This window comes from Equus caballus, chromosome 13, assembly GCF_041296265.1.
Source record: "Equus caballus isolate H_3958 breed thoroughbred chromosome 13, TB-T2T, whole genome shotgun sequence".
Classification (NCBI taxonomy): domain Eukaryota; kingdom Metazoa; phylum Chordata; class Mammalia; order Perissodactyla; family Equidae; genus Equus; species Equus caballus.
This window is the reverse complement of record NC_091696.1, coordinates 44,218,135-44,245,442: the sequence shown is the minus strand read 5'-3', so window position 1 is coordinate 44,245,442 and position 27,308 is coordinate 44,218,135. Positions and strand designations below refer to the sequence as shown.

The 27,308-nt window shown below is 44.4% G+C and overlaps 1 protein-coding gene across 3 annotated transcripts in view; it reads right to left on the bottom strand.

Annotated features, from left to right (window-relative positions):
* ZC3H7A (zinc finger CCCH-type containing 7A) overlaps nucleotides 1-26,726 on the bottom strand; it is a 33,475-nt gene extending 6,749 nt beyond the window's left edge. Inside the window, exons 1-19 of one of the 3 annotated variants that reach the window (XM_023616306.2) lie at nucleotides 26,501-26,726; nucleotides 16,240-16,341; nucleotides 15,078-15,117; nucleotides 13,309-13,506; nucleotides 12,181-12,339; nucleotides 11,871-11,951; nucleotides 11,740-11,778; nucleotides 11,044-11,077; nucleotides 10,279-10,562; nucleotides 8,669-8,873; nucleotides 7,517-7,581; nucleotides 6,791-6,977; nucleotides 5,610-5,771; nucleotides 4,766-4,962; nucleotides 4,388-4,488; nucleotides 3,481-3,662; nucleotides 2,729-2,805; nucleotides 1,969-2,102; nucleotides 1,456-1,561 (exon numbers count right to left, since the gene is read on the bottom strand). In XM_023616306.2, coding sequence (XP_023472074.1) covers nucleotides 1,456-1,561; nucleotides 1,969-2,102; nucleotides 2,729-2,805; nucleotides 3,481-3,662; nucleotides 4,388-4,488; nucleotides 4,766-4,962; nucleotides 5,610-5,771; nucleotides 6,791-6,977; nucleotides 7,517-7,581; nucleotides 8,669-8,873; nucleotides 10,279-10,562; nucleotides 11,044-11,077; nucleotides 11,740-11,778; nucleotides 11,871-11,951; nucleotides 12,181-12,339; nucleotides 13,309-13,506; nucleotides 15,078-15,117; nucleotides 16,240-16,307 — 2,319 coding nt within the window. In that variant the 5' untranslated portion in view covers nucleotides 16,308-16,341; nucleotides 26,501-26,726. Of the gene's footprint in view, nucleotides 1-1,455; nucleotides 1,562-1,968; nucleotides 2,103-2,728; nucleotides 2,806-3,480; nucleotides 3,663-4,387; nucleotides 4,489-4,765; nucleotides 4,963-5,609; nucleotides 5,772-6,790; nucleotides 6,978-7,516; nucleotides 7,582-8,668; nucleotides 8,874-10,278; nucleotides 10,563-11,043; nucleotides 11,078-11,739; nucleotides 11,779-11,870; nucleotides 11,952-12,180; nucleotides 12,340-13,308; nucleotides 13,507-15,077; nucleotides 15,118-16,239; nucleotides 16,342-26,060; nucleotides 26,420-26,500 lie in introns of those variants that run through there. The other 2 variants (XM_001491187.5, XM_070231009.1) reach the window with 2 other exon arrangements.
* Nucleotides 26,727-27,308: the final 582 nt, after the last annotated feature.

Sequence of the window (27,308 nt, the reverse complement as noted above, 5' to 3'; positions counted from 1 at the left end):
CGGCTACCGTGCTGGGTTTTTACAAAACACCATCTCATGTAATCTTCCCTCGGACGGAATTACTCCCATTTACAGACAAGCAAACTGGGGCTCAGGAACTCAATCAGGACCCTCTGAAGCCCACTCTCTTTCCACCTCATACATTGTCTACACACATACACACACACAGTTTTATTTCTTCTTTTAGAAAAAGGATCCCTTAGCAATACCTAGTATAGCAGGAAAAAAAGAAGAAATAAGCTACTGTAACATTGTACGCAGTACACCACATTCGAGACGGCAGTCCCTAGGCAGCTGCCTCACGAACTAGAATGTTCTCAGTCGTCTTCGTTTTAACAAAATATTGAGGAATACCCCATAATCTCCATTATCTTTTAAAGCACAAGGTATCAATGGTTCCGATAAACCTTCTTCCTCCTGCAGGCCCCACTGAGTAACTCACCCACATCTATGAGCCTAAAGCACTGTGGGTGACACATGAGCACGCCACCTCCTTCAAAGACTGACCTTGTCACCTGCGTACGTTTTACAAAACTGCAAAGTGCTCTGGGTGACGGGAAGGCAATCCGCCTCTTCCTCAACTCTTTCTGGCAATTCAGGGAGGGAGGCCTCCTTTACGGGGCGCCACTGCAATCCCTCTGTACTGCTTCTCTGGGCAGGAAATTCTCTCTCTATTTCGTCCTCCTCCGCCCGGGGCAGAGAGGTTACTACCTGTCTCCACCCGGAGGGACCCTGTCCATTAACTCACTCGGTGAAATCTGCAGACTCTCTAGGTCCTCTCCCTGGCGAAGAGGAAAGTCCCGGGCCAGCCTGGGGGGTTTGCTCAGACAGTCACCTTCAAGACCCCGGAGGGCACCGGGGGGGACCAAGAGGAAACGTGCCGCCACAGGAGTGAGATGCGATCCTAACTCTACGTTGGTCTAGTATTTTCATTCAAAGGGTTTCGAGGAACATCTTCCTCTAACACTGAACATTCTTCCTCTGGGTTACTTTTAGAAGGTCCTATAAAGTTGGGTATGTTTCAGCTGGCATCCACGCTTCAGTGAAAGAGACAGGCATGACAGAAACAACTCAGCATAGCACGCGTCATAACACGGAAGGCCCTGGGCTTGGAATCAAAGCTGAGGAATCAAACTTAAATGAAAGTCTCTTCCATTCCTTCCCCAAAGTAATTCACCTGAAAAATAAGTTAAATCACGCCCATAACTGTTTCTCCACCCTCTACTTCTTGATAATGTGTTTACTCTTTCCAAGCAACTCGTAAAATTCCAACCTATCTGCAAACTGTCACAGAGCCACACGCACATACTAAAGGGAAGGAAAACAAGAGAGGATCATTTAAATTTCATTACATGAGCAGTACTCAAGGACTCCAGTTTCAATCTGAGTTACGACTACTTTCTAAGGATTCGAAATGCCTAATAAAGAAAAGTGGCTTAAAAATTACGTATGTACATCAAACTGTAAAGGCATTTGTTTCTTTGTGGGGAGAGGACGGATGTTCATCCACTTCTTACGTTCAATAGACATCACTCTCATCGCACGACGATCTTTGGTCCACCTAAGGAAAATGGAGTTCAGAAAAAACAAAGACACACGGGCAAAGGCATCATACAAAGGGACAGGTACAAAGCTTGTACCCAAGGACCAGAGGTTTTGTTCTCAACCCTTCTAAAGAAACGCCTCATGATTCTGTCATTTCACTTCCTGTTGATCTTTGTAAATAAACATTCCCTACAAATCCTAAACAAAGAATTGATAAAATACAGAAAAAACACTATTGAATTTTGCTGAATTCTTAGCTACTAAATCCTAAACATGTCTTCCTTTACGCTTTGTAATTACTCCTAAATTATTTACTTTCCTCTGCTCTCTCCAGTCTTAATCTTTTTCCTTATATATATGATTTCACACCAATGAAGCAGATAATTATGAAGTCGGCATTGTTTTCACACACACACCACTTACGAATGTCTTGCTTTTGCACTGCAATATTTTCTGTTTTTGTCCGGCTCGATGACTTGACCATTTCTCAGACACTGAGCACACACAAATTTTATCTTCATATTAAGAGATCCAGGCATTATTTGACTGCCAAGTACCTTCAACAATTAAAAGATCAGTTTAAATTTTAACAGAAAACCAGTTTTCTGAGAACAAAATACTGAATCGCCATGCCTTTTTTTCATCATAGCATACAACTTCTGTTTTTGCCCAGTATGATGATTTGACTGTTATATCATGATCTGATAGCTAAATCTCCAATTCTCTGCCCAAATGCAAGAGAATATGATAAGAGCAGAGTACAGGCACCAAACCTCCATTTATGAAAGCCAGCTTTGGCGGGGAGGAATGGAATTTGGGGGGGGGGGGGCAGGGGGAGGTGGTTCATGGATAAAGCCGTTTTGCCAGGTGGGAAGCAAAACCACCACAAGCCACCTCCCCTACTGCAAGAATCCCACAGCCCAAGACCCCAAGTGTCTTGTCAATTAAGCTGAATAAGAAAACTGTATCCTACACTCTTGGCGGATATCATGGGAGGCCTAGGGTTTCTTGATGATGATCAACTAAAATTCAGAATTTTGTTTTCACCTTAAAAATTACTCGACTCAATAAACCTTAAGAAAGTAACTGGACTGTAAGTGTAAACTGCCACTGCCAACAACTAATATCCACGAGGCCGTTCGAGAAAGGAGGCCAAATGCAAAAAGGACACAAGAGAAGATACCTGAGCTCCAGGAGCGTTTCCTTCCAAATTCTGCCAATACCGTTTAGATTCTTGAGCGATAGCATCATGCGAGATACCTGGGAAATGCATAAGCCTCCCTGTAGGTTCTCCGTGTAACAACATTCCACCAGTCTGGTCCCGGCCAGACTCGCCTCCCCAATTATCCCCAGGCAGGGTCATCTATCTCCAAGGATGAGCGCATTACTCTTTTTCAAGATGAAATATTTACAAGTACAGGTCTCGGTGGCCTCTGAGGAATCTTTCTTCCTCACGATTCCATCCTACATGCATGAACTTGCATCGGCAATTAATTACACGAGAACGTACTCAAAAGAGGCCACTCTAAAAATGAAAAGGGATACATAGTTTAAAGCTCAGTGGGGCCGGCCCGGTGGCGCAGCAGTTAAGTGCGCACGTTCTGCTTTGGCGGCCCGGGGTTCACCGGTTCGGATCCCAGGTGTGGACATGGCACCGCCTGGCTTGCCATGCTGTGGCAGGCGTCCCACATAGAAAGTAGAGGAAGATGGGCATGGATGTTAGCTCAGGGCCAGTCTTCCTCAGCAAAAAAAAAGAGGAGGATTGGCAGTAGATGTTAAGCTCAGGGCTAATCTTCCTCAAAAAAAAACAAAAAAAAAAGCTTGGGCTAAAATCAACAGTGTCGTCACAGCAGGCTGATGGAGAAGGGCTCGGAACTGTCTCATCAAACCCCGGCTGCACTGGAGGACCTATTTCTCAACCGTGCACAAACCTACCTGTTTCGTTCTGCAGTATCCAGACCTTCAACTCTACGAGACTATGCGCATAAAAACACTCATCTTCCCTCAAACAGCCGTATCGAACCTCATGGCGACATAAATCAAGCTGACACTGACCATGAAAAGAACGTATTTTGGAGTATTTTACTGTTGTCTCTCGCAAAATGTGGACAAGGCACCTACGAGGAAAATGGAATAACATATTAATAGTGTTCTGCCATAGCTTTTTCAGAAAAAAATAATATATATATGTATACATATAAATGTCAAGTACTAGACTGAAAATACATTTTAAATCTTCTTTTCTTTAAACTCCCTACAATTCCTAATCCACACTTCTTTTTTTTTTTTTTAAAGGATTTTTACTTTTCCTTTTTCTGCCCAAAGCCCCCCGGTACACAGTTGCATATTTTTAGTTGTGGGTCCTTCGGGTTGTGCTATGTGGACACCGCCTCAGCGTGGCCTGATGAGTGGTGTCATGTCCACGCCCAGGATCCAAACCAGGGAAACCCTGGGCCGCCGAAGTGGAGCACATGAACTTAACCACTCGGCCACGGGGCCGACCCCCATTTTAAATCTTTATTAGAAAAAGTAAATCACTGTATGCAATTATTGGGTTAACTGGGGAGAAAGGAGGATAATTATATGGTAAGTCACAAAATACCTAAATCCGTGTCATGAGAAGCTATACATAAATCATGCTTTTCTGTATTAAATATCAATTTAATAGTTCATTTTTTAATTCCCAGCAAAATCTACTAAGAGACATTTTATAATACTCATCATCTTTCAAAACAACAACAAAAGGGGAGGCGAGGTGCCTGGGCAGACAGTACCCTGGTTTTATTTGAATCTAAAAAAGAATCTATTTTGTCACTATAAAAATTAGAAACTACCAACATACTTATTGTCTTCAAACTCATGCTTTGTAACCGGGTGAGAACAAGAAGTAGAATTATCTTTATTTCTTTTACTTATCATTCTAGGCTTATGATCAAAACATTTCTGGAATAGACAGAGAAGAAGAATTATCACAAAAACATAATACAAAATAGCACTTTTGTACCACACTAACGTACACACTTATACATTACATACTCATACCAATCGATAGTCAATATGAAGTCTTCCTATTATTCTTTTGGACAAAAGTAGTAGCTACGCTTGCTGAGAGAATGTTTATCATATGGCAGGCCCTGTGCTAAGGACTTCATACTTCTGGGCTTGCAAGTCAGAAATCATGACCAATTTTACAGCAGAGAACAAGGTTTGGAGAAAGTACCTCACAGAGGAACATGAATTCTCCCAGATGGTCTTGGAGAAGTTTGAACACGGTGAGGTGGACCTTTCCATTGCCACCAAAGAAGGCCTCTCGACTGAAGGCCCCTTTCCGCTCCAGCGTCCAGACATCTATCTCTTCTTGGCAGTAAGCAAACGTGCAGTGGCCTGAATACCTACATTCCTCCTCAGCAGCCACATCTACGAAGGCAGGGAATTAAGACACTTAAAACGTGAGCTTTTCGAAGCCAATGAATATTAAGCCCATTTAGGGCATCATTTGAATTTTTATAAGGATTCATGGATAGCCTCAAACAAGGATGTATTTTACTATTTAGGGATGGTATTAACTCTTTAAAAAAGACTGCAACCACAAGTCTAAATTATTTTTCATTCAGACAGGGAAAAGCCTTGATACTCCCATGGACTCCACCCAAGTTTAAAAAACCATCTCGGGACATTCGAAGCTTGTTCAGATGAGGTGGTCTTGACGAAAATGAAAATACTCAGTTCTCTCAAAAGCAACTTAAACGAGCGATATTTTCAAAGCCTCAGTTCAGTGTTCCGACCCTGTTTAGACTAAGTCAGAAAACTTAAAGTTTGGGACAGTTTTGTTTAAAATCTGGGCAAAGCCCTGTTTCCATAAACAACAATAAGACATACACTAAATAAGAAGTTAAAAACAAAGGTAAAAATAATATAAAAAATACTAATCTCTCAATCCAAGGGACTTGCTATTAACCCTATCGAAATATTTTTAGTAAAGTAATACTGGAACCATTATAATAAATGCAGCAAATCATTTACCACTACGTAACATACACCAATTAAGTAATTACGGTACATACCTTTGCATATATAATAAGGTCCTTCATAATTTGTTTTTGTTGGTCTTGGACGTATTTTTTTCCATGATTTATCTTCAACATTCTTTATTCTACCAATTAAAATATCTTTCTTACATTTATGATCTAGATTAGCGTGGTAAGTGAAATCCATTAACTTAGGGCCTGAAAAAGACAAAAAAAGGATTGCTCATATGCACAAAAGGCATCATTTCACTTTACAGGCACATTTACAGGCAGATGTGAGCAGATGGATATGGATTAGTAAATTCCCAGAAAAATCCCATTTTCATGACCCCCAAATGTAAACAAGCTGCTGAAGGAATTTTTGCCTTTTCTGCTGTTTGTCAGACAACACACAGTTCTATTCAACATCAGTCCTCCCCAAACATGCCCTTATTTAGCTATTAGGATGGGAATTCTGATGGCTTCCAAAGGTAAGGAACATTGTGAAATAGACAACTAAGAAAAAAATGAATTTGGGTCCAGTTTAGAAAAACTTGTGTTTATATCACTTGACTTAGGAGTAAAGATATGAAACAAACCCAGAGGAAGTACTTTAATTTTCAGACACAATATCATACACTGGTCTTAGGGTGCTCTATTTGAAAATGATCACGTTCTTAAACATATACTTAGAACATGACAAATTGCATGAAACTTTCCTTAAGATTTCAAAAGCAGGTAAATATTCTATGCCATATGATTCTATAAACAAAATTACATCAAAGGAGAGCAGAGACTTATCCTATTAGACTCCAAAGAGCCCAAATCAGTCACTGCTGCTTCTTGAGAAAGAACTCAAGTAGGGACTGAAGAGTCACACTAGCTGGTGTCTTCCACACATATTTACAAACTGCTAAGAACTCCCAGATTTTTTCTTTTTTTTTTTTTGAGGAAGATTAGCCCTGAGCTAACTGCTGCCAATCCTCCTCTTTTTTTTTGCTGAGGAAGACTGGCCCTGAGCTAACATCCATGCCCATCTTCCTCTACTTTCTACGTGGGACGCCTGCCACAGCATGGCGAGCCAAGCAGTGCCATGTCCACACCCGGGATCCGAACTGGCGAACCCTGGGCCGCCAAAGCAGAACGTGCGAACCTAACTGCTGCGCCACCGGGCGGGCCCCAGAACTCCCACATTATTGATGAGTTTAACACTGTCTGCTCCTTTGTTTGGTCCTGACCTGATTTTACAAAACAGATCTGGCAAGCTTGTCTCAGTTCGTGGGTTGCTTCAAGGGGGTGTCTGGGGGTCACTGATGAAGGTGGTTTGGAAACTGCACTTCCAAAGAAGTTGCCAAAGTCGTTTCTAGGGTGACTTGAAATCCCCAAGAAACTCTCAGGAGCAAACAGACTGCCTGGTCCATTCATCTGCAAGAAGAACAAGGAGAAAAACACAAAAGACAGCCAACAAGTATTGCACTATCGCCAGAGCAGGAAACGAATTCATCTGACAAATGAGACATTCTTCACCGACTGAAGTTGGTCCTATTCTGTCCTTAATGGGCTTCTACTTAAAAACTCCTTCTTCCTACATCTTCCTCTTTGGGTCTCGAGGCCCCTCCCCCACACTCTGGGCTCCTCCAGGAGTCGTTAAAGTGATAGGTGATTGTTCTGCTCCAACAGCAAACACCCTTCGCACGCCCTGATGCCGTGTCTCCTGGCTGTGTTTCTCCTGCACTAAAGCCTCTTACGCTGTCTGCTATGGCGATTAATCTGCTATGACGGAGCCAGGCTTAAACAGAGCATTCACTACTGGACGTCCCGGCAGTCTTATTTAACGCTATTTCCCCCGGCACACACGAAATTCAAGGGAGAACGTCATGTCCGTTCAGATAACTACGTTACTTAAGTAAAAGACCTATTTTCAATTTAAGCGATGCATTTACAAAAGAGGAAGTGGCACTTACAAGTAAAAGGGCAGAGTTACTGCTGTTAAGCGATGTTCCCTCTCTAGAAGTTGAGGTGGACAGATCTAAAATAATAAAAAGACTTCAACAGACCTTTTCACTCTAATCATGGAACAAGAACACCAGGCCTTCGTAGCTGACCGTGGCCCCCACGCTGCCTTCCCAGCCCAGCTCCTGGGAGCTTTCTCGCTCACTCCTGACACTCACAGAGGACTACAGACTCTTTCCGTTCCTCTAGGAACCAAGGGCATAAATAACCCTTAGATGAACAAATTTAAATAAAAAGCTATTTTCAAAGATAGAAGCTAAGGCAGGGCCTACAAAGTGGGACTACTAAAAATGACTAAAGAATAGTTCATATTCAAAATGGGAAAAGAGCCTCTTCTTTTGAAAATATGAAGCAGGAGCTCACCATGACATTAAGGAAATCAGTGAGGTTCAGCTACTTTCTTTCTTAGTCTACCGCTCAATTATTTCCTCTCTGCTCTTCTGTCTCCCGTAAATTGGAGTCACTTCAGCTGTCAATCTTTAAATCAATTATTTTGATTTTTGTCCCTTTAACCATGTAACTATGCCTCAGAAAAATATGAAGGTTTTTATCATTATTGTTGAAAAGAATATATTAAACCTAGGATTACAGAAACAGGAGTCAGACCAAAACCCCAGCAATCCCTTGTAAAACGCAGGCTTCAGGCATAGTTCGCTGAGCTGAACGAATGAAGCCTGAAACACATGGCTCTGCTTGTTATCATTCTGAACACTGATCTTAAATTAGTCTCAACTAAATATTTGCCTAGTTCAGAATTTAAAAAGCTAATCTGTCATTAAGACCCATTAAGATGGGTACACTTCTTGGAGAGAACATTGAAAGTCATTTCACCTCCCCAAACAACAGACACCCAGCTTAAACCATCTGATAAAAAAAACAGTGCCACATCCATGACTATCTCACGCCTCTGCTTCTTGATATCCACAATGGCACAGTTAAGTCCAGCTGAATTTAAAACTGAAGGTTTAGTTTTTCTATTTCCAGCCACAATGAAAATAATTCAAGGACCAACTACCTAGAATTGGTTAAATAATTGTCAAACACAAATTGACTTTTTTAGACAACGAAACTGCAATTGTTTACATAAACGGCTTGATTCTTACCTCGTTTGGATTCACTCATCGAAAATGAATTTAAAGAAGAACAGAAATCTTCTAAGGATGAAGTCAAAGGTGGATACAGCTCTGAGAAGGAGGGTGGCGGAGCATACCTCGCACCAATGGGCAAGGTGCCCAACAGAGACGCCGAAAAGGGTATGCTAGGGGCGACACTGGCTGTCGGAAGGGGTCCTCTCACTAAAGCGGATGGCTAGAGAAGAAAACAAGATTGAAACTCAGTTCCAAGTTGCCTGAACTGTTTTAACATCAGCACATAAAAACAAATGATTACATTGGGTAATTATGCTCTGTCACAAAGTTGAAATCAAAATCAAGACTCTGTAGAGAGATCTAAGCTACAGAGTTTCTTTTCTCAACCTCGGTTTTTAAAAAGGATCAAGATGCAATGTCTATTATTGTTGTAATCCAAATGTGACATTCATGTTTCATTTTCAAACTTCCTTGTGACTCCCCACCCTCACTGACCACAAGGCTCATGAGAACCGGCTTCTTTAAGGAGGAATTGTGAGGATGTGTGTGGGGGCTGGGGCAGAAGGAAGGTGCTCAAGAGAAGGGAGCTGGAGAAGCCTGGAGGATTGGCAGCATCTTTCTGGAGCTGTGACCTTACAGTCTCACAAGCACAGAAGACTACCTTCCCCTCCCAAATCAAAGCAACAGTTTACTGAGAGCTCCCATGTGCCTCATCCTATGTGATACACTACCTATTTAATTCTTATAACTCTGAGATATATCCTACTGCGATCGCCACGGTACAGATGAGGAAACTGAGGGACGGAGAGGTGAAGTAACTTGCCCCAGAGCACAGAGCCGGAAAGATCAAACCCGGTCTGCCTGCCTTTCACACATTCTCCTTCCCTCAGTCAACTCCATGAGCACACCACCGACTTCACCACCCTGGAAACCAGCTCTGAATCTCCCCCTCATCACCATCCATCATATGATTATTACTGCTGCTGCTATTTTAATATACTTTGTGGCAGGGGTCAGTAAACATTTTCTGTAAAGGGCTACACATTAAATATTTCAGGCTTTGCAAGTCACATGGTTTCTGTTGCAACTGCTCGATTCTGTTACTGCAGTGTCATAAAATATTTTCACGTGTCATAAAATATCATTCTCCTCTTTTCCTTCTTCCAACCATGTAAAAACGTAAACGTCATTCTAGGTTTGCCAGGCATACGGAAACAGGCGGCAGGCCAGAGTTGGCCTGTGGGCTATAGTGTGCTGACCCGCGCTTTACGGTATATGGTTACTAGAGAATTATCCTTAAGGAGTGAGAAGTCTTTAGTCCACAAAACTTCTTTTCCTTAAACATCACAGGGCTATTCTCCGTCAGAATGTTGAATTCACCCTTTCCATAATACACGGTCCCAACATGACTTGAAGAAAAATTGCCTAATTACTAGACAATATGTTTCTTATTTCAAAGATGACCAAATTAGCCAGTTGCCAGCAGAGAAGGACAAAGGTAATTTTCAACATAAATAACTCAAAGTTTAGTTTATAGGCAATACTGAAAATAGCTAGCAAGTTATATTACAATTTAAAACAAATTAAGCCTGCCTTCAGAAGAAAAGAGTAACACTGAAATTTACCATAACGGCTTCATTAGTTTCAGGTGCAGAATCAAGGAGGTCATCTATTTCATCTCCAAGGACCATATCTCCATCATCTAAAAAAGCTTCTGGCATAGTGAAGGGGATCTTTCCTCCGTTTGCCAACACTGTAGATGGCAGAGAGCTCTCGTCCACTTGCAGTGGCAAAATAGAACTTAAGGACATAATAGGAACTGAGGCCAGCTCACTTCCAACTTGGTGAGAAAAACTGGATGCAGGTATAGAAACAACAGGAACTGCTTCTTGCCTTGGAGTTAATAAATCTGTAACACGGACGGAAACGTATTCATTCATTTTCAGTGCACTTACATGATACTAGTGTCAATAGCCAACAAAGAGAAAATGAAGAGCTAGGTAAAAATATGAAAGCAATTATAAAAATAGATACATATAACAGTAAAAGCAATTCAAATAAAAGGATAAAAGGAATTCTAAAAATAATCTGTTTTACCCAGGAACTGACATATTCACTTGTGAAAACTTTTCCTTCTTTCTCAAAATGCCTGAACCCCTTTTGAGCAGATACTAGATAGTGGGAGGGTCATAAAGAGCGTTCAATGACTGCTTACTGACATTCAGTACTGTCAATCACTTGCCAGCAGATCCAGAAGCACAAAGGTGGTCTTCGAAATTATTCTTGCTTTAATACTAATAACCACATAGCAATCCTATCTGACGACACTATAATGTATGCAATGTCTAAAGTTGGCACTTTTCAGATTAAGATGACACGTGAAAACATACCTGGCTCAATATCTTCCACAGAACAGTTCAAAGCCTAGAAATTAAACCAAATAATGGATCATAGTATTTTCAAGATTCTAAACTATGAAGCAATCTGTAAAAGTCACTCTAAGAGAGCAAGGCGGGTCCTCACAGAAACGTGACTCCCTTCTAATTAATAACATCCAAGAAATAAATGGAATATGGAAACCTTTGTAATACGTGGTGTTACACGGTGCTGGTCTATCCTTACTCCCACCACTTATTTCTTGTGGACCAGGACTTCCCAAAGGACATTCAGGAGCATGTGAGTTCCGGAGGGACTAGGCTAGCCACCACTCACTCTCCATCTCACAACGGCACCCTAACAGCTCCAAGACTTGTCTTTAAAAAAAAACACCTTGTGAACTGTGTTTATACCAATGACTTCCCAAATTAGTATCTGGCCCTGAGCCACTCTTTCTAATAAACCTCACATCTCTTACATCTTGTAAAATGCCCCACTGAACTGCAGGAAATGCTGGTGAGAAGATACTCCTCGAGTTATTTGCTTTCTTTTTACAGGAGAGGAAGCTCTGGCCAATTACATGTTTCAGGAATAAAAAAGTCTCCAAAATAGAGACAAACCAAAAAAATTAAAAGCAGAACTGCTAATGCTTCTATATTTTCTTCTTCTTTTTTAAAAAATTCTGATTCTTACAGGAGGAGTAACTTTACCTTGGGAGGGCCATCTCCAGGAGCTGATTTTAAGGAGAGCTGAAAGCAAAAACAGACACAAACTTAAAAATAGAACTGACTCCACATCACAAAACAAGAGGAAAATGCCTCATGGAGAGAACTCGGCTTACCTCGGCTCTAACATATGCTTTTCTTATTTTGAATCCCAATTTCTGAGCTAGTTCTTGAGTTAGTTTTATTACATGTTCATCCTGAAAAAAGTGAGAATATATGATTAATGGAGGGTTGTATTTACTAAATGTGAAGACGAATAGGAAAAATGTTCCAACTTGGATTCTGTCAAGACACTTGCGTCATGAGCAATTAGTCCCAGCTGAGGCTGGTTGATGGCTGGAAAATGTAACGCTTTAACATTCCTCCACATGGAACCAATAAAATGGCTAGGATGTAAACAAACGAACTGAGATAGGCATCCCACACCTGAGGCACGGCTAAGGAGCACTTGGCCACAGCGTCATAAGCCTCTTTGTATCTTCCTAAGTCACTCAGAGCCTTCGACTTCCGATACAGAGCTTTGCAGTTAGTGGCATTTAAACTGAGGACTGTATCGCAATCTTCTAAAACTTTATCGTGGAAACCCTGGTAAGAACAAAATACAAAGTTAGCAACCAAACAATTCATTTCTTGCATGGTGCCTTCCCGCAAATGCAAGCAAACCCCAGTCTATTATCCTCCTTTTAAACTCCAAGTTAGCAGTATTAGTTTTCTTTTTAAAATTATTTTCGTTATGAAATTTCAAATACACCAAAGTAGAAAGAAAATCATGAGTACTCATGCCCCCACCACTCCGATCAGACGATGTTAACATTTGGCCATAAAGGCCCCAGATCAAGAAATAAAACTCTCCTGCCATAGCTGATGTCTCCAGGTGTCACGCTCCTGTCCTCCTTGCCATAGTTACCGCTTTGTGGAGCTCATTAAAGTGTCAAACGGAAACGGAACTCCCATTTGACAGCTAGTCAATGAGGAATACACTATAGAAAACACGTCATCAATGAATGCTCCTTAACAAAGACCTAGGAGACAACAAGGTCACCTTTCTAAAATGCATGGGTAAATGCTACTGGAGGTCCACAGTGGAAATTAGAAGCACATGACAACATCGCTTTTTAAGCTTGGAAATGTGAAAAGCACATGTTAATTCTTTTGAAGGTTAATTACTGTTTTGAAGGCTAATTTTAAAAGGTCCTAAGAGAAGTAAGTAAAGCTTGACTAAGGGGAAGTGGAGCCAACGCAGACAGACACCTGATATATGTGCTGATCTGCGAACACCTGTTTCTTCCAAGGCTGATTTCTTTTAGAAGCAGACACACTCCCAAAAGCCATAATCAAATGGGAATCTCCAAGGACCAGTAACTAAGAAGTAAATTATTTTTAAAATCCCTAAATATTTGTCCAAAGCTGATTTTTGAAAGCTTCAGGCCATGCTGAGAGCAGTTAATACATCTTTCTTAAAAACTGCAATCAGGAAACTGACTTTTATTAATGTACTATGTTGTGAAAACGCTTTTTCTTTCTAGAAGCATTGTTCTAAAAATCACAACTCACCATATTAGAATAGCAAGCAATACGGTTTATATGTAGTTTTTCAATTATTTCTTTAGGGATTAAAATTTCTTCAGACTTTGCATAATCAGCTATGTTCAAAGCTTCCGTGTATTGGCTCAGCGAGCTGTTCCAATCACGTTCCCGATACACATCGTTTCCTTCATTAAAAAGATTTCTCACCAGAGCCCGCAAATATACCTAAAAGAAAAAGCAAGTTACCACTTGAAGACCTTATGGAACAAGCTGGGGTATGAGTAAATTGTAATCTCTGTATTTGCAACTTCAGAGGAAATTCTTCGACAGGGTGACAAGCACTGTTGGAAGAAACTGTGCGACCCAGGCCAAGCCACTGCCATCTCGCCTCGGGTTTTCACCTTACTGCTTTTTCAAGAGAAAATTCAGTATCTCATTATGAAGAGGCATGCAGCAAAAGCACCTTGTAAATATTTGTTCTCATCTCCAACTCTGTGCCTAGGATAAATCTCTACCAGTGGAACTCTAGGGCAAAGAGAATGAATATTTTAAGGCTTTTGACTAGCATTTCTAAATGGCCTTCCAAAAAAGGCAGAAACAACAAATACTTCTCAGGCTTTGCTTCACAGCACGCCACCGACACGGTGGATTATGTGCACACGTGTGTGTGCGTGCACATAAAATCTCTACCAATTTCAAGGTGAAAAATTGTCCTTTTTATTTGCGTGTCTGATTACCAGTGAGGCTGAACTTTCCCACATGTTTACAGACCATTTGTATTTCTTCTTCTGCAAATGTTTGCTCAAGTCATTTACTGATTTAAGGGGAAGGAAGGTTAAACCTTTTTGTAACCAAATAAGTATACACATTTTTTTGGTATACACAAAGGTTCTTAAGTTTCCTCCACAATTTCTACCATTGCTTTAATATTTTAAAAGTCTTTTCCTATCACAAGATGAGATAAATATTCAACTCTTCTTGGTTTCCTTTTATGAATTCATATCTAAGCAGACGAAAGTATTAAAGAAAACTGGCCAGATCAACGTTCAATAGTTGAGGTGACCTGTGACACGCCACTGAACCCCTTTGGACCCTCGTTCCCCAATTGTAAAAAGAAAGGACTGTAAAGTGAAAAGACCAATCCAAGTCATTTCTAGCTTAATACTCTATGATTCTCCATCTTTCTAGAGAGAGGGGGTGAAGGAAGAGGGAACCGAGGAGTGAAGGAGAGGGAGAGAGAGAGGTAGAGTCAAAGAAGCGGCATTTAGGAGCATCAAAACCCTCAGGGACAAAGCCACAGTGAACTAACAGTCTGTACAGACGAGGGCCTGGAGTGTAAGACCCAGAGAGCCGGGCTTTCTAACCAGTTAGCGTCTAACAGATTCATCACTAGCTCTTCCCTCTTACTATCCACTCTTTATGACTGTTAGAACTTCTCTTCTCTAAGTTAAATTAATACAGGAAAGAAAATACAGGACAACTGTCCAGATATATCAAAAAAAACAATGCTGTCCTATATATAAGGGGCAGCAAACTTTTACTGTAAATGCCCAGAAAGGAAGTATTTTAGGCTTTGTGGGCCATATGGTCCCTGTCTCAACAACCATATGTTGTGAACGCAGCCACACATAATACATCAACAAATGGTCGTGGCTGTATTCCAATAAAACTTTATTTACAAAAACAGAAGAGGGGCCGGATTTGGCCCACGGGGCTGCAGTTTGCCGACCCTGCTATAGATTATAGTTCACAAGCTACGTGCGGGGCTCGCGAGCAGACCCTCCCAGCGTCATTACCGCATATTGTTCCTGTGTTCCTGGATACGACAGCGGTGACCTACGGAGAAGAAACACATTAGTGTTAATTATCAGGCTCTATCAGGATTTGTTTATCCAGAAGTCATCTTAAGGGTGGGGTTCTATTACCTTTTCACTGGTTCAAAGCACATTTTAAAGACTCACTTCTCCTTTACTATCATTATTCACATACAACTGCAGTCATGAAAAAAAATCTAAAATGATTCTTTGGTCCTTTCTTGAGTAAGTACATGTTCCTTTCAAATCTCCTGTTACTAAAAGAAGGTCTGGTTCTTCATATGCCAAAAAAGTTTAAAAAGAGTATAGAACCACTAACACTACTCGATCCAATTTACTGTAGCACAGAGAAGAGCGCCTCCTTCCTGGGAGGAACAAAGAGGCCTCCTGCCCAGTCACGTCCACTGAAGCCATGGCTTCCAGACCCTGAAATGCTTCAAGGAGGCCAGTCAGACAGAAACAGACTCATGGATACAGAGAACCAGCTGGTGGTTGCCAGAGGGGCAGGGGTGCGGGGCGGGGGGCAAAATAGGTGGAGGGGATTAAGAGTATAAACTTCCCGTTATAAAATACACAAGACATGGGGCTATAATACACAGCACAGGGAATATAGTGAGTAATACTGAACAACTTTATGGGAGACGGATGGTAACTCGACTCATCGTGATGGTCACTTCCTAATGTTTGTAATTATCCAGCTGCTACGCTGTACACCTGAAACTGACAATGTTATATGTCAATAATACTTCAACTAAAAAGAAAGGCGGCCAGTTAGAGACCAAGCTTCTTAACAGAAATGTTTGATCAGAAAAGCCCCATGTGCTGACAAGATGTTCATTTTCAGTCGGTTTTCACTCATCAGAAGTGTTCTTAGGAGATTAGGTTCAAATTTCTCCATCTAACATTTTCAGGGCTATGAAAGGACTTTAGCCCTAAAAATCAGCCTCAGTAAGACCCACTTCAGGACACAAAGAATCCAGTGCAGAAGAGCAGAAAACACTACTGGAACAAAAAATATCTAGTTTCTAACCTGAGTTAACAGGACTTATTACACAAACTAAAGATCTCAACCTCTGCAAAATGTACAGCATATAAACAAGAATCCCTGGGTGACGAGAGCACGAGGTATGAACTGAACTCTTACTGTATAAACTGCAGGCCTTCCTTAATGTTCTGCTGCCTTTTTCTCCTCTCCTCGGACACACTGGACATGTTACCCCGCACATCCACTTTCTAAACGAGCAATCTGGAAAGAAGCAAGGCACAGAGTCACACAAGGCGCTGGGGCCCCTGGACCTCAGCTAAAACGCCCATCGTTGGCGGTCCCGTCACACACTCAGCTGTGGACACGTCCATGCTGCCGACTTGACTCCTGGGTCCCGGACACCAGGAACCCAGCCTGAGTGCCCTGGGAGGTCCCTGTCGCCCAGCACACAGCAGCAGATGGCTTCCACGCTCCCCTAGGCTGCCCGGCCCTGAGACTGTGGGGCTCGTCCTCAATAATCTCCATGAAAAGTCCCTTCTCGCCTCCCCCTCGTCTCTTCCCTCCTTCAACCACAGGTCTTGTTGCTTCCCTGTCTGCACGCACGCGTAAGCTGCCACTGGAACAGTCTCGGCCTTGTTTGCTTCTGGAAGCTCTCCAGAAGAAGAAAGGGCTCCTACCCACTTGCCTCCGCAGGCGTCTGACTTCCTCGCGAGCGGAGGCTAAAACCTTACACGTATTTTGTTACACAGACTTCTGAAATAATCCTTGTTGACACAACTGATAGAATAAGTCATCTCAATGAAGTTACTTCTGTTGGAACTTTCTGGAAGGTAAGGGTTTACCTTCAATGCATCACTGGCAAATGTCAACATGTGTCAGTGCTGTTGGTATCTTCCCCCACTTTTCATGTTCATTTAGCAGTTCCCAGCAAGCCACAGGAGACCCAGGGAAGAGATCTGTGATAAAACATCACCTCCCAGCGTCCTAAACTAGGGTTTCACAACCTCAGCAGTTTGGGCCAGATAATTCTTTATTATGGGGCTGCCCTGTGCATTGCATGATATTAGCAGCCCCCACCCACTAGAAGCAAGTAGCATCCGCTCCCCTCAGATGTGACAAACAAAAATGTCTCCACACGGCGTTAAATGTCCCCTGGCAGGGTTGGGGGGGGGGGGGGATGACGACACACAACCACTCCTGGATGAGAACTACTGAGATCTAAACCTAAGAAGACATCTTGTCACATAAACCGTGTATTTGGGCCCACGTGACAAATAGGGAAAGCACACCCATGTTTCAAGTACATAGCTGAAATGTTTTAGTTTCGTTATTGCTTACCACCTGAAGTTTTATTTTTAAATCCACCTTTTTAAAAGTGTAGGGGTGCGGGTGGAGGCTGGAATGCCCCAAAGGCTGGTGACGGGTGCTAATTTGTCTTTTAAATACTGTCAGTTCTAAATATTTTGATCTTATACCTAAAAGTTGGTACTTTACTGAAGCGTCTGCGTGTGAAAGGATATGATATCTGGGGTTTGCTTTAAAATACTCCAGCAACTAAAAAAAAGGGGGGGAGGTGATAAGCACAGGGTTTCTTTCCACCTTGTACATGTTTGAAATTTTCCAAAGTAAAGTTTAAAACGCCCATGACACTGAAATAAAATGGCGTTATTTCTGGAATTTGCTTTTAAGACAGTTTAGCTTAAAGGGGGACGAATGGGTGGGAACGCAACAAGAACACTCAAAATAGGGTAACTGTCCCAGCCGGACAATGGGGAGCCATATAGGGGTACATTATGCTCCTCTACTCGACATCTCTGACCATTTCCATAATAAAAATTTTTTAAATTCATACTTGTATGTACAAAGTTCTTTAGGGAGGCACTATTGTGAGAGAAAAAAGATTGAAAATTAATTTGACGTCTATCAAAAAGGAAATGGCTGAGTAAACTGTGCAAAAAAAAAAAAGCTGAGGAACAAGCGTCCACGATATGATCCTGTTGCGTTAAAAAAAAAAAAAAAAGGGAGAGGGGACTATATATTCACATTTGCTTGTATACACACGAAAGAGCTCCAGAGGGAAACGTGGAAAACTCCAGCAGTGACACAAAACTGGGGGCTGGGACAGGAGTAGGACGGTGCCTTTCACTGCATGCGTTTAAAGCTTTTTTTTTTACCCTTGTAAATGAATTATCTCTGGGGGAAAACAATTAAAGTATTAAAAAAAGTCTACGCAGGCTCTGAGCCCTTCCTTGGAAAGATGACTTCAGGGACCACCAAGCTTTTTCCCAGTTTATTTAAAGCAGGGCTGACTCCGAGTCAGAACCTCAGAGCTCAAAGGCCCCCAGAGAAGCAGTGGGGCAACGGCAGTTGGGCCGGAAGGAGGGGACAAAGGAAGAAAACCCAATAGCAGGAACTAGTCCCTTTTTCTGTTGAATGCCACACCTTTCTCCCTACCTCTGTCCTCAGGTGTGGAATTAGTTTGAGGTTCCCCGGTGGTGTCAATCTGTGGGCTGCTGGGTAATGATAATCCACCAAGTTACGGAAAACCTTGAACCTTGACCTCTAGCGGACAAACGGCGGGTGGCAAAGGGCTGACAACTCAAGTAAATGATTAGGAGGAAATACGACGACGCAAACTCCTTTAACATCATGAAATACCCGCCTCCTTCACGTGTTTAAACATTTGGGGACATAATATCAGGCGATATTTAAATGTAACATTACAGAACATTTCATCTTCTGGAGTTTTCTCCCCAAAGTTTTATTATGAAAATTTTTACACACACAGTAAAGTTAAAATTTTCACAATGAACACCATATACCTACACATGCCTTTTGTACCTTCTACAATTAACATTTTGCTGTATTTATCACATCTGCCCGTCTTTAGCCCTCTGCCTATCCTCCTGTCCTTCCATCCATCCACATTACTTTGGTAAGCTGCAAAGCGAGTTGCAGACATCAATTCTAACTCACAAGTAAACACTTTAGCATACATATCATTAAGTAGAGTTCAATATTTGTTTACACTCTTTTAAGGTAAAATGTGCAAATTTTAAGGCAAGTTTTGACAAATGGTACGCTCATGTAACCCCAGATCCCAAATGAGATACAGAGCATTACTGTCACTCCAGAAAGTTCTCTCAATGTCCCTTCCCCACCCCCACCTCAGGCAACCACTGTTCTGATTTTTTTTCCACCACAGATTGGTTTTATCTGGGAAATAAACCTCCCCTACCCCAGTTTTGAAAGAAAGAAAGAAAAAGATACATGCTTTACACACCATTTTATTTCTGGATCCAGTTAAATCCGCCTCAATTTTAAAATGAAGAAGAACTCAATAAAGTTAATCCAACAGCCACTTTTCTTACTCAAACTGAGCAGCACGTGACAGGTGTCCACTCCCTTCTTGAAAATGGGGCTCCCTCTCCTGCTGACCTCTAAACGGGAGAGCCTGGGGTTTCATCAGGCCCCCTTCTCAAGCCTGACCACACTCGCCCCTCCAGGACCTCCCACACTGCCCGGACCTTAGCCATCCTCACCTGGGGCCCCCGACAACGCCCACGTCCACCCCCAGCAGAGCTGCACACCCTCCGCTTATGTGACTGTTCTACTGGCATGCTGGTATGCATCGCAAACTGTTTTAAAGTAGTATTTCAGTATTGACAGTGAGAAGGAATGTCTCCTTCCTAACCCTGTCACTCAGCCACCCATCTGCCCTTCCTCAGGCCAACCAGCCATTGTCACCAGGCTCTTATGTGTCCCGACAAAGATATTCTGTGGAACAATTCTGCATCTTGATTGCAGTGGTGGTTACATGAAACCACACACGGGATAAATCTACATGGATACACACACACACGCGAGTGCGTGTACAAGCTGGTGGAAACTGAATAAGGTCTGTAGTTTGGCGGACAGTACGACACTAATGTCAATTTCCCGGCTTTGATAATGCTCGACAGTTATATAACACCGCACCCCTCGGGAATCGGATCAAGGGTTCATGGGACTCATACACACTCCATACACTACTTTTGCAACATCCCAGGAATCTATAATTATTCGAAAGTAACAAGTTAAAAATATCCTGTGCATATGTTATTTTTTATACAAACTGGGGCTCCTAACATGTTCCGTACCTTGCTTTTTTCACCCAGTACCTGACCTTAGAAGTCCCTCCCTATCGATACACACAAAGCTACTGCTTTATCCTTAACAGCCACGTAGCATGTCCCACGATGTGGTTACACCCTAACTTCCCCAGGCCCCTAGTGATGGACATTTTGGTCGTTTCCAATCTTTAAAGCTCACCAGGTACACAGGACATTTCAGATATGTATACCTTTAAAGAATTTCTGCAGCATAAAGGGTATACACATTGGTTTCTTTTGCCAGCAGTTGCCAAGTTACACCAAACAGCCCTACCACCCACAGGGCACGAGGGTCCCATTTCACTCCTTCACCAAAGAATTCTCAAACGTTTTCAGCTCTGTCAACCAAGGGCAGGAGAAAGAAGTGTGACAAAGTGGTGGGTTTTGTTTCTGTCTTTCTGTCATGAGCAAGGCGGAACATCTCTCCAGATTTAAGAGCCATCTGGATGGACATCCTTCTCTGTGAATGATTTGCTCATACCTTTTGCCCATTTTTCTTCCAGGGTGAGCTTTTCTTATTTATGGGAAAAGCTCTTTATATGCTGAGGAAAGTAGTCCTTTGTGGTGGTATTATTATTTCCCTCAATTTGACGTCAATCCTTTGACTTGAGTTATGGTACTTTTTGACAGCAGAAGTTTTATCTTCAAGTAGCTGAATTTCTCAATATTTTCTTTTATGCCTTCTGGATTTTGACATCCTCAGAAATATCTTCACCCCACTGAGATTATAAAATCATTCTCCACGTTTTCTTCTAGCACTCTCACTGTTTCATTAAAAAAATTTTTTTTAATCGAATCCACTCGTTTACTGTAAGGAGTGACGTAAGGATATATATATATATATGTCCCTCCCAAATAGCTCCCAGTTGCCCACACATCATTCACAGAAAGGTCATCTATCTACACTGATCCGTGTAAGGCCACTTTTATCACACACGCAATTCTGGGCCTGTTTGTGAATTTCATCAGCATTCCTAACTTGAATGCCCCTGATCCTGGGCCCACCTCGCAGTCCTAACCCTTTGCCCAGTCTTACCTTTGCAACAACGAAATCACCACGTGGCCAGTTGATCAGACCAGACACCTGGCGTCACCCTCTTTTCTTCTCTCACACTCCACATCCAGTCATCCACAGACAAAGCCGACTGGTGATGCCGTCAAAATGTGCGCAGGACCCCCCAAACCTGATCACTCCCAAGTGCTCCTTGGCCACCCCTGGCCCGGCGGCCAGAGTCACACCATCTCTTCCGTGGATGTCACAACCCCCTCTCTCCTGCCTCTGCTCTCAGCTCCCTGTCCTCGCCACGACCCCTCCTCCACCCATTTCCCACACAAACCAAAAGGAATGCTTTCTTAAAGACATAAATTGATCATTACACTCTGGCTTAAATTATTTCAATGGCTGCCCAGGAGCTTGAATAAAATCTAGATTCTTTACTGTGACGCCACCCTCACCCAGATTCACTCACTCAGCCCCTGTCACACTGGCCCTCTGTGGGTTCCCAGAACCAGCCAAGGGCTCGGTGCCTCTGGGCCATTGTGCTTGCTGTTCCCTCTGCCCATAACACACTTCCCAGATCTGCACAGAGCTGGCTCCTTTCATCCTGGAGTCTTGGCTTAAATGTCACTGTCAGAGGCCTTCCTTGACCCTCAATTGTCACCACATCCCATCCTCACCCCATTATTCACTTCAAGAGGTACCTTGTCTTTCTTAGTACTGATTGTATTACAATATCTGGGTCCAGGTCAACAAACACCTGAATGAAATGAGTGAGTGAATGAATGAATAAGCAAAGAGAATGCTGCACACAATGTTCACAGGCCCAAGAGTTACCTGGTACAACTGTTCACAAAGGCAGGCACGACAAAGGAGGGTGTCCGAGAGGAAAGGACTGGACACAGCGAGCTGGCTGTGGTGGACTCCCCCCGTGACCCTTCAGGGAACAAGGAGGGGAGTGAATCCGCACCATGGGAATCAGCTGGTGACAGCGACAGAGAGGAACCTGAAACCGCCATGACCCCCGAAGCCATGCAGTGATGGGCTTCATTCACCGCCAACAGCTGAAAAGCAAGACCCCCCCTCCCCCTTCTTCCAAAACGAAAAGGAAATGGGGAGGGGGAGGAGCTTTCAAAAGCACACTTTAAAGCAAGAAATTCAATTATATGTGAATTTCATTAAATTAACTAAACCCTTGCAAGCTGGGACATCGTCTTTCTGGAATCAGCTGATCGTAAATTTGCTAATTCTGAAGTTTGACGTAAGGACAGAGGCACCCCGGATCTTCATGAGAATTCCTTAAGTACACGCTCAGCGCCTGCCGGTGAAACTCACTGCCCTGAAGTCTGGAACAGTGCCGGTACCTAGACAATGTATTTCAATCGGCGAGAGGCTGGCCTCCCACCGTAACTTTAGAACCCAGCTCCCAGCAGCAGAAGACACCAAGGTAAGTGCGACATACTATAGAGACAGAAATAATATCTAACCCTTAACGCTCTTACTAGATGCCAGGCATTGTTCTCAGGGCTTTACACGGAATAAGTCATTTAATCCTCATAATAACCTTAAGAGATAGGCACTATGAGGAACTGAAGCAGAGAAGTGACGCCAGCAGCCCAGGATCACACAGCCAGGAAGCCGCCGAGCCAGATTCCAGAGCCAGACAGGTGGATCCGAGCCTAAACTCTCAGCCACAGTGCTATTCTGCTCCGTAAGTGCCGCTGACGCCTGGGAGAGGGCGAGGATGTGGAAGCTGGCCCTGGGCCCGGCTCCCTAAGCCGAGTGCAGCTCTGACAGACAGGTGGGCACTTGAAAGCCACTCGAGAGGAACCGAATAAACACACACCCCCACACGCACGCATGCGCACAGTGACTGTTCAAGAGCCATCATTTAAAGCAACTTAGACAAAGCATAGGGTTTCACAGGAATGCAGGGGACACGGAGTTAGGGTACGACGGCAGGGAACAGCTTCACATGGAGATACCTCGGCCCCTAACATAATGTGTCTAGGTACAGGGAATAAATATCAAACAGCCTTACTTACAAGACTTACGGACACAGGACCAGAGAAAGTACCCCAGGGCATGCTGGACGGTGCTTGGATTTTTGCCTAAAAAGGTATTCCTAAGTTTCAAGTGAAAAATTATAGTTACCAGCCTGCATTAAATTCTATCCTCACTCAAGCCTCTCTGTGCCAAGGCATAAGTAAATAAACAAACAAAAAGTAGTTAAAGGAACATTACTGTCAACCCTATCTTGAGCGAGCTCACTCTGGTAACACTTATAAAAGTGTGTGGATAAACACGACACTCAGAGACTACAAACCCAGGTAGTGCAACATTATTACAGATGTTTGACCAACTTCTTGAAACAATGAATCTCGTACTGGATACTTTACGAGACAGTTTTTCCCCTTTACTGAAAATGAAAACTTCATAATGGAGGCTGTGCTAAATAACCATCAGGAAGGTTATTTCATACTTTTTCCAGGTCCCCCATCCCCACCCGACCCACCTTCGCGCCAAGAGCAGTTCATTTTGAAACGACTGTCAGATTCAACATGCGCTGGATGCCTCCTACATTGCCCAGCGCTATTAAGGCCCGGGGAACATCTCACCCTACACACCAATTCTGTACGGGACAAATCAACAAGATGAGAAATCTCCAAGACAAACAGCTTGCCCAGGGTCACCCAGATGGTCACTGACATGCCCAAGACTGCAGGCGAGGTCTTTTAAAGTGGCAGATTAATATCTTGCTCCAAATTCAGGTATTCTAATAAAATACAAAGGTTCCATTTTTTTATTTGTGAAATAGAAAATTTCTGCCTCTCTCTTGCTGGTTCCATTACCTGGTTCCTGTGGCTTCACAAGGTACGTGACATTAACTAACCAATTAACATTAATTAACTAAACAATGCATTGCTAAACTCATAATAAAATAAAAACGCAAATTTCTTGTGGGGACAAAACCTGGTAAGTAGTCTGGTTTTTTACATTACAGAAAATCACCTCACTTAATGAGCCTCTTTTTTTTTTTTTTGGCGAATTTAAACATGTATTATCACAAGCATTAATTTTTAAACTTCTGGATTAATATTGTAATATTTCTCCACTCTAAAAATATTAGCTAAAGTTTTTTCTTGGTTTATAAACACCTCATGCTTTAGAGAAAACAAATTTCACTTTCAAACCTAAGATTCTGGAGAAAAAGCATTTTCACTAAAACAAAACACTTCAAGATAGGCTCTAGAAAACAACTTTCCACACATCACACTTTCTCCAGACCGATTTTTTTCTGTCTCATCCTTTATTAAAATGCTCAAAACTATCCAGCAGTCACCTCACCATTCCTAGAGTTGAGATTCTTTCATAATTGATCCTTTCCCACTTCTAACATCAATTTAAACCACTCAAATTGGCAGGTTTTAAAATCAATCAAAATTAAGAATTATGGGACAATATGGTTGACAACCACCATTTTTATTGGCATAAACTGACAGTCTCTGAGGAATGGGAAGAGAAAAGGGTGTGGCTCAGGGTATGATGAGCCCATAAGCAAAAGTCACAGTAACTCTGATGAAGGCACCAACTCTCCAGCTCACTTGGGTGGCAGAGGCCCTGAAAATCAACAGGCTCTTTGCAGAAACGCACACCAAATACTGAAAATATTCGGCCTCAGTAACTCATGATCTGATTCTGAGCTGGACCTCATAACTGTATTTCCAGACTCCGGTACACAGCAGGGAGAGAAAATCCTGTCCACTAACTTGAATTACTCTGCAAATTAGGGCAAGATCCTCACTGTGCAATCAGCTCAAGAGTTCAGCTCAGCTGAGCGTGAGAAGGAAGAGGCCGTGGTTCCTTGAGAGCCTAGGGGACAGGCGGCCACATGCCATCAGATAAGCAGGAAAAGATAAGCAGATGGCACAGGCTCCCAGCCACCCCGCCCCCATTCAATTCGATGCTCTACCTCAGCCCTGTCCAATAGAAATAAAATTCGAACCCCACACCTAATTTTAAATTTTCAAGTAGCCACATCAACAAAAGTAAAAAAAAAAAAAAAAAGTGAGCGTAATTGTATGAATATATATATACATTTTTTTTTAATTTTATTTTTTTTCCTTTTTCTCCCCAAAACCCCCCGGTACACAGTAGGATATTCTTCGTCGCGGGTCCTTCCAGCCGTGGCACGTGGGATGCCGCCCCAGCGTGGCTCGAGGAGCAGTGCCATGTCCGCGCCCAGGATTCGAACCAACGAAACACTGGGCCGCATGCAGCAGAGAGCGCGAACCTAACCACTCGACTACAGGGCCAGCCCCCGTATGAATATATTTTAGTTGACTCAATATGTTCAAAATATTATCATCTCAACGTGGACCCTTTAAGCATAAAAACGTATGAATGGGACATTTTACTCTTTTCTTTCCATACTAAGTGTCTAAGCTCGGGCGTGCCCCTTTCACACCGGAAGCACATCTCAGTTCGGTCTAACCACATTCCAAGTGCCCAACAGTCCCATGTGGCCCGCGGCCACCTTCCCGGGCAGCGCAGGCCTAGCACAAGCACATCCTTGGTCTTCAAATCCCCACCATGGGCGCCTCCTTTCCTTCCTCGACGTCGGGGGCGGGGAGGGGTGGGGGACGGGGAAATCCCCCCACTTCGGATAAAGTGCCCCAATCAGGGCGCAGGCGCAGCCTCGAGGGCCAGGCGGCGCTGTCCGGCCTGACCACACCCCTGCGATGACCATCCCCAACAGGAAATCCACGCTAATGGGAACTGACAGGTCTCCATTCCTTACGGGGCGGAGGGGGAGGGGAGGAGAGACCTACCCCGGCCGCCTCCGCATCCACCAGCCAGGAAGCCCCTCGCCGCGCGCCCGAGAAAGAGGGACGCACCCGAAATCAAGGAGCAGGGCACCCCGCGCGCATCCTTCCCGGCCCCCAAGCCCAAGAGCCGGGACCCGGGGGCCCGCGATCGCCGGGACGGACGCGAATAATGAAAACACCATCTTTGGAGCGAAATGCCCAGCGGGGAGGGATCCTGGAGCGGAAATGCGCGCCGGCGCGGGGCGGGCGCGGCAGCAACAACCCGCTTCGTCCCGCTCGGCGTAGACGCGCCCCAGACCGGGCCCGCCGCCCCGCAGGGGAGGGGACGGGTGGGGACCCCCGGCCCGCCCGGCCCGCGCGCTGGGGGGCGCCCCTGCCCCCCCCGTCCGTTACCGGCCGCGCGCGAGCACGAGGGGGCGGCGGCGGCGCGCGGGCCCACCTACCTGCGGGGACGCCGCGCCGGCCGGGGCGGACAGCGGTGCGCGGCGAGGAGCAGCGGAGGCGGCGGCGGCGGCGGCGGCGGCCCGGGCGCTCGCTCGCAGCTTCGCTCGGCGACCGGCGGCGGTGGCGGCTCCCCGCGCCCGCGCGGCGCCCTCTGCTGGTGGGAGGCCGCGCCCGCCGCCCGGGAGCCGCCGCCATTGGCTGCGCCCTCGAGCGTCGGCGCGGGGGGGCGGGGGGGGGCGGCGGCGCCACGTCGGGCCGGCGGCGGGCGCGGGCACGAGCGGCGGGCGCGGGCACGAGCGGCGCGGGCTCTCGGCCCTGCCGGCGCTCTTGCAGCCCCGGGGTCGAGCGCGCGGGCCTCGCTGGCCTGGGGCCGCCGCTGCAGCCGTTAGAGGGACCCAGGGATGCCCGGAGTCTCCCTTGTCCGGATGACCGATGGCAGGCTGCCGTGTGACTCAAACTCGGGGCTGCCCGTGTGTGTTTTCTGGGCAGCGGGAAGTCGGGCCCGCGGCTAAGCAGGACCTGACCTAGTTTCGGGCTGCAGGAGGCCTCCCCTGAGAGGCCGGGGAGTTTGGCACTTCCTTATGCAGCGCTTCCTACTCTGCAAATAGAAACTCTTGGGAACCTCAGAACACCCATTATTGTCCCCGTTCTTGCAGAGGAAAGGGGGCGTGGAGCTCAGTGGCAGGTCTGCGGTGGAAACACAGCCTCGGACCTCTAGACGCCTGGCTCCCTGTCCTTCGGGTCCCGCCCAAGTGTCACCTCGTCGACCTGTTATTTTGTAACAGCCGGTGCCCCTGTGGGCAAGGC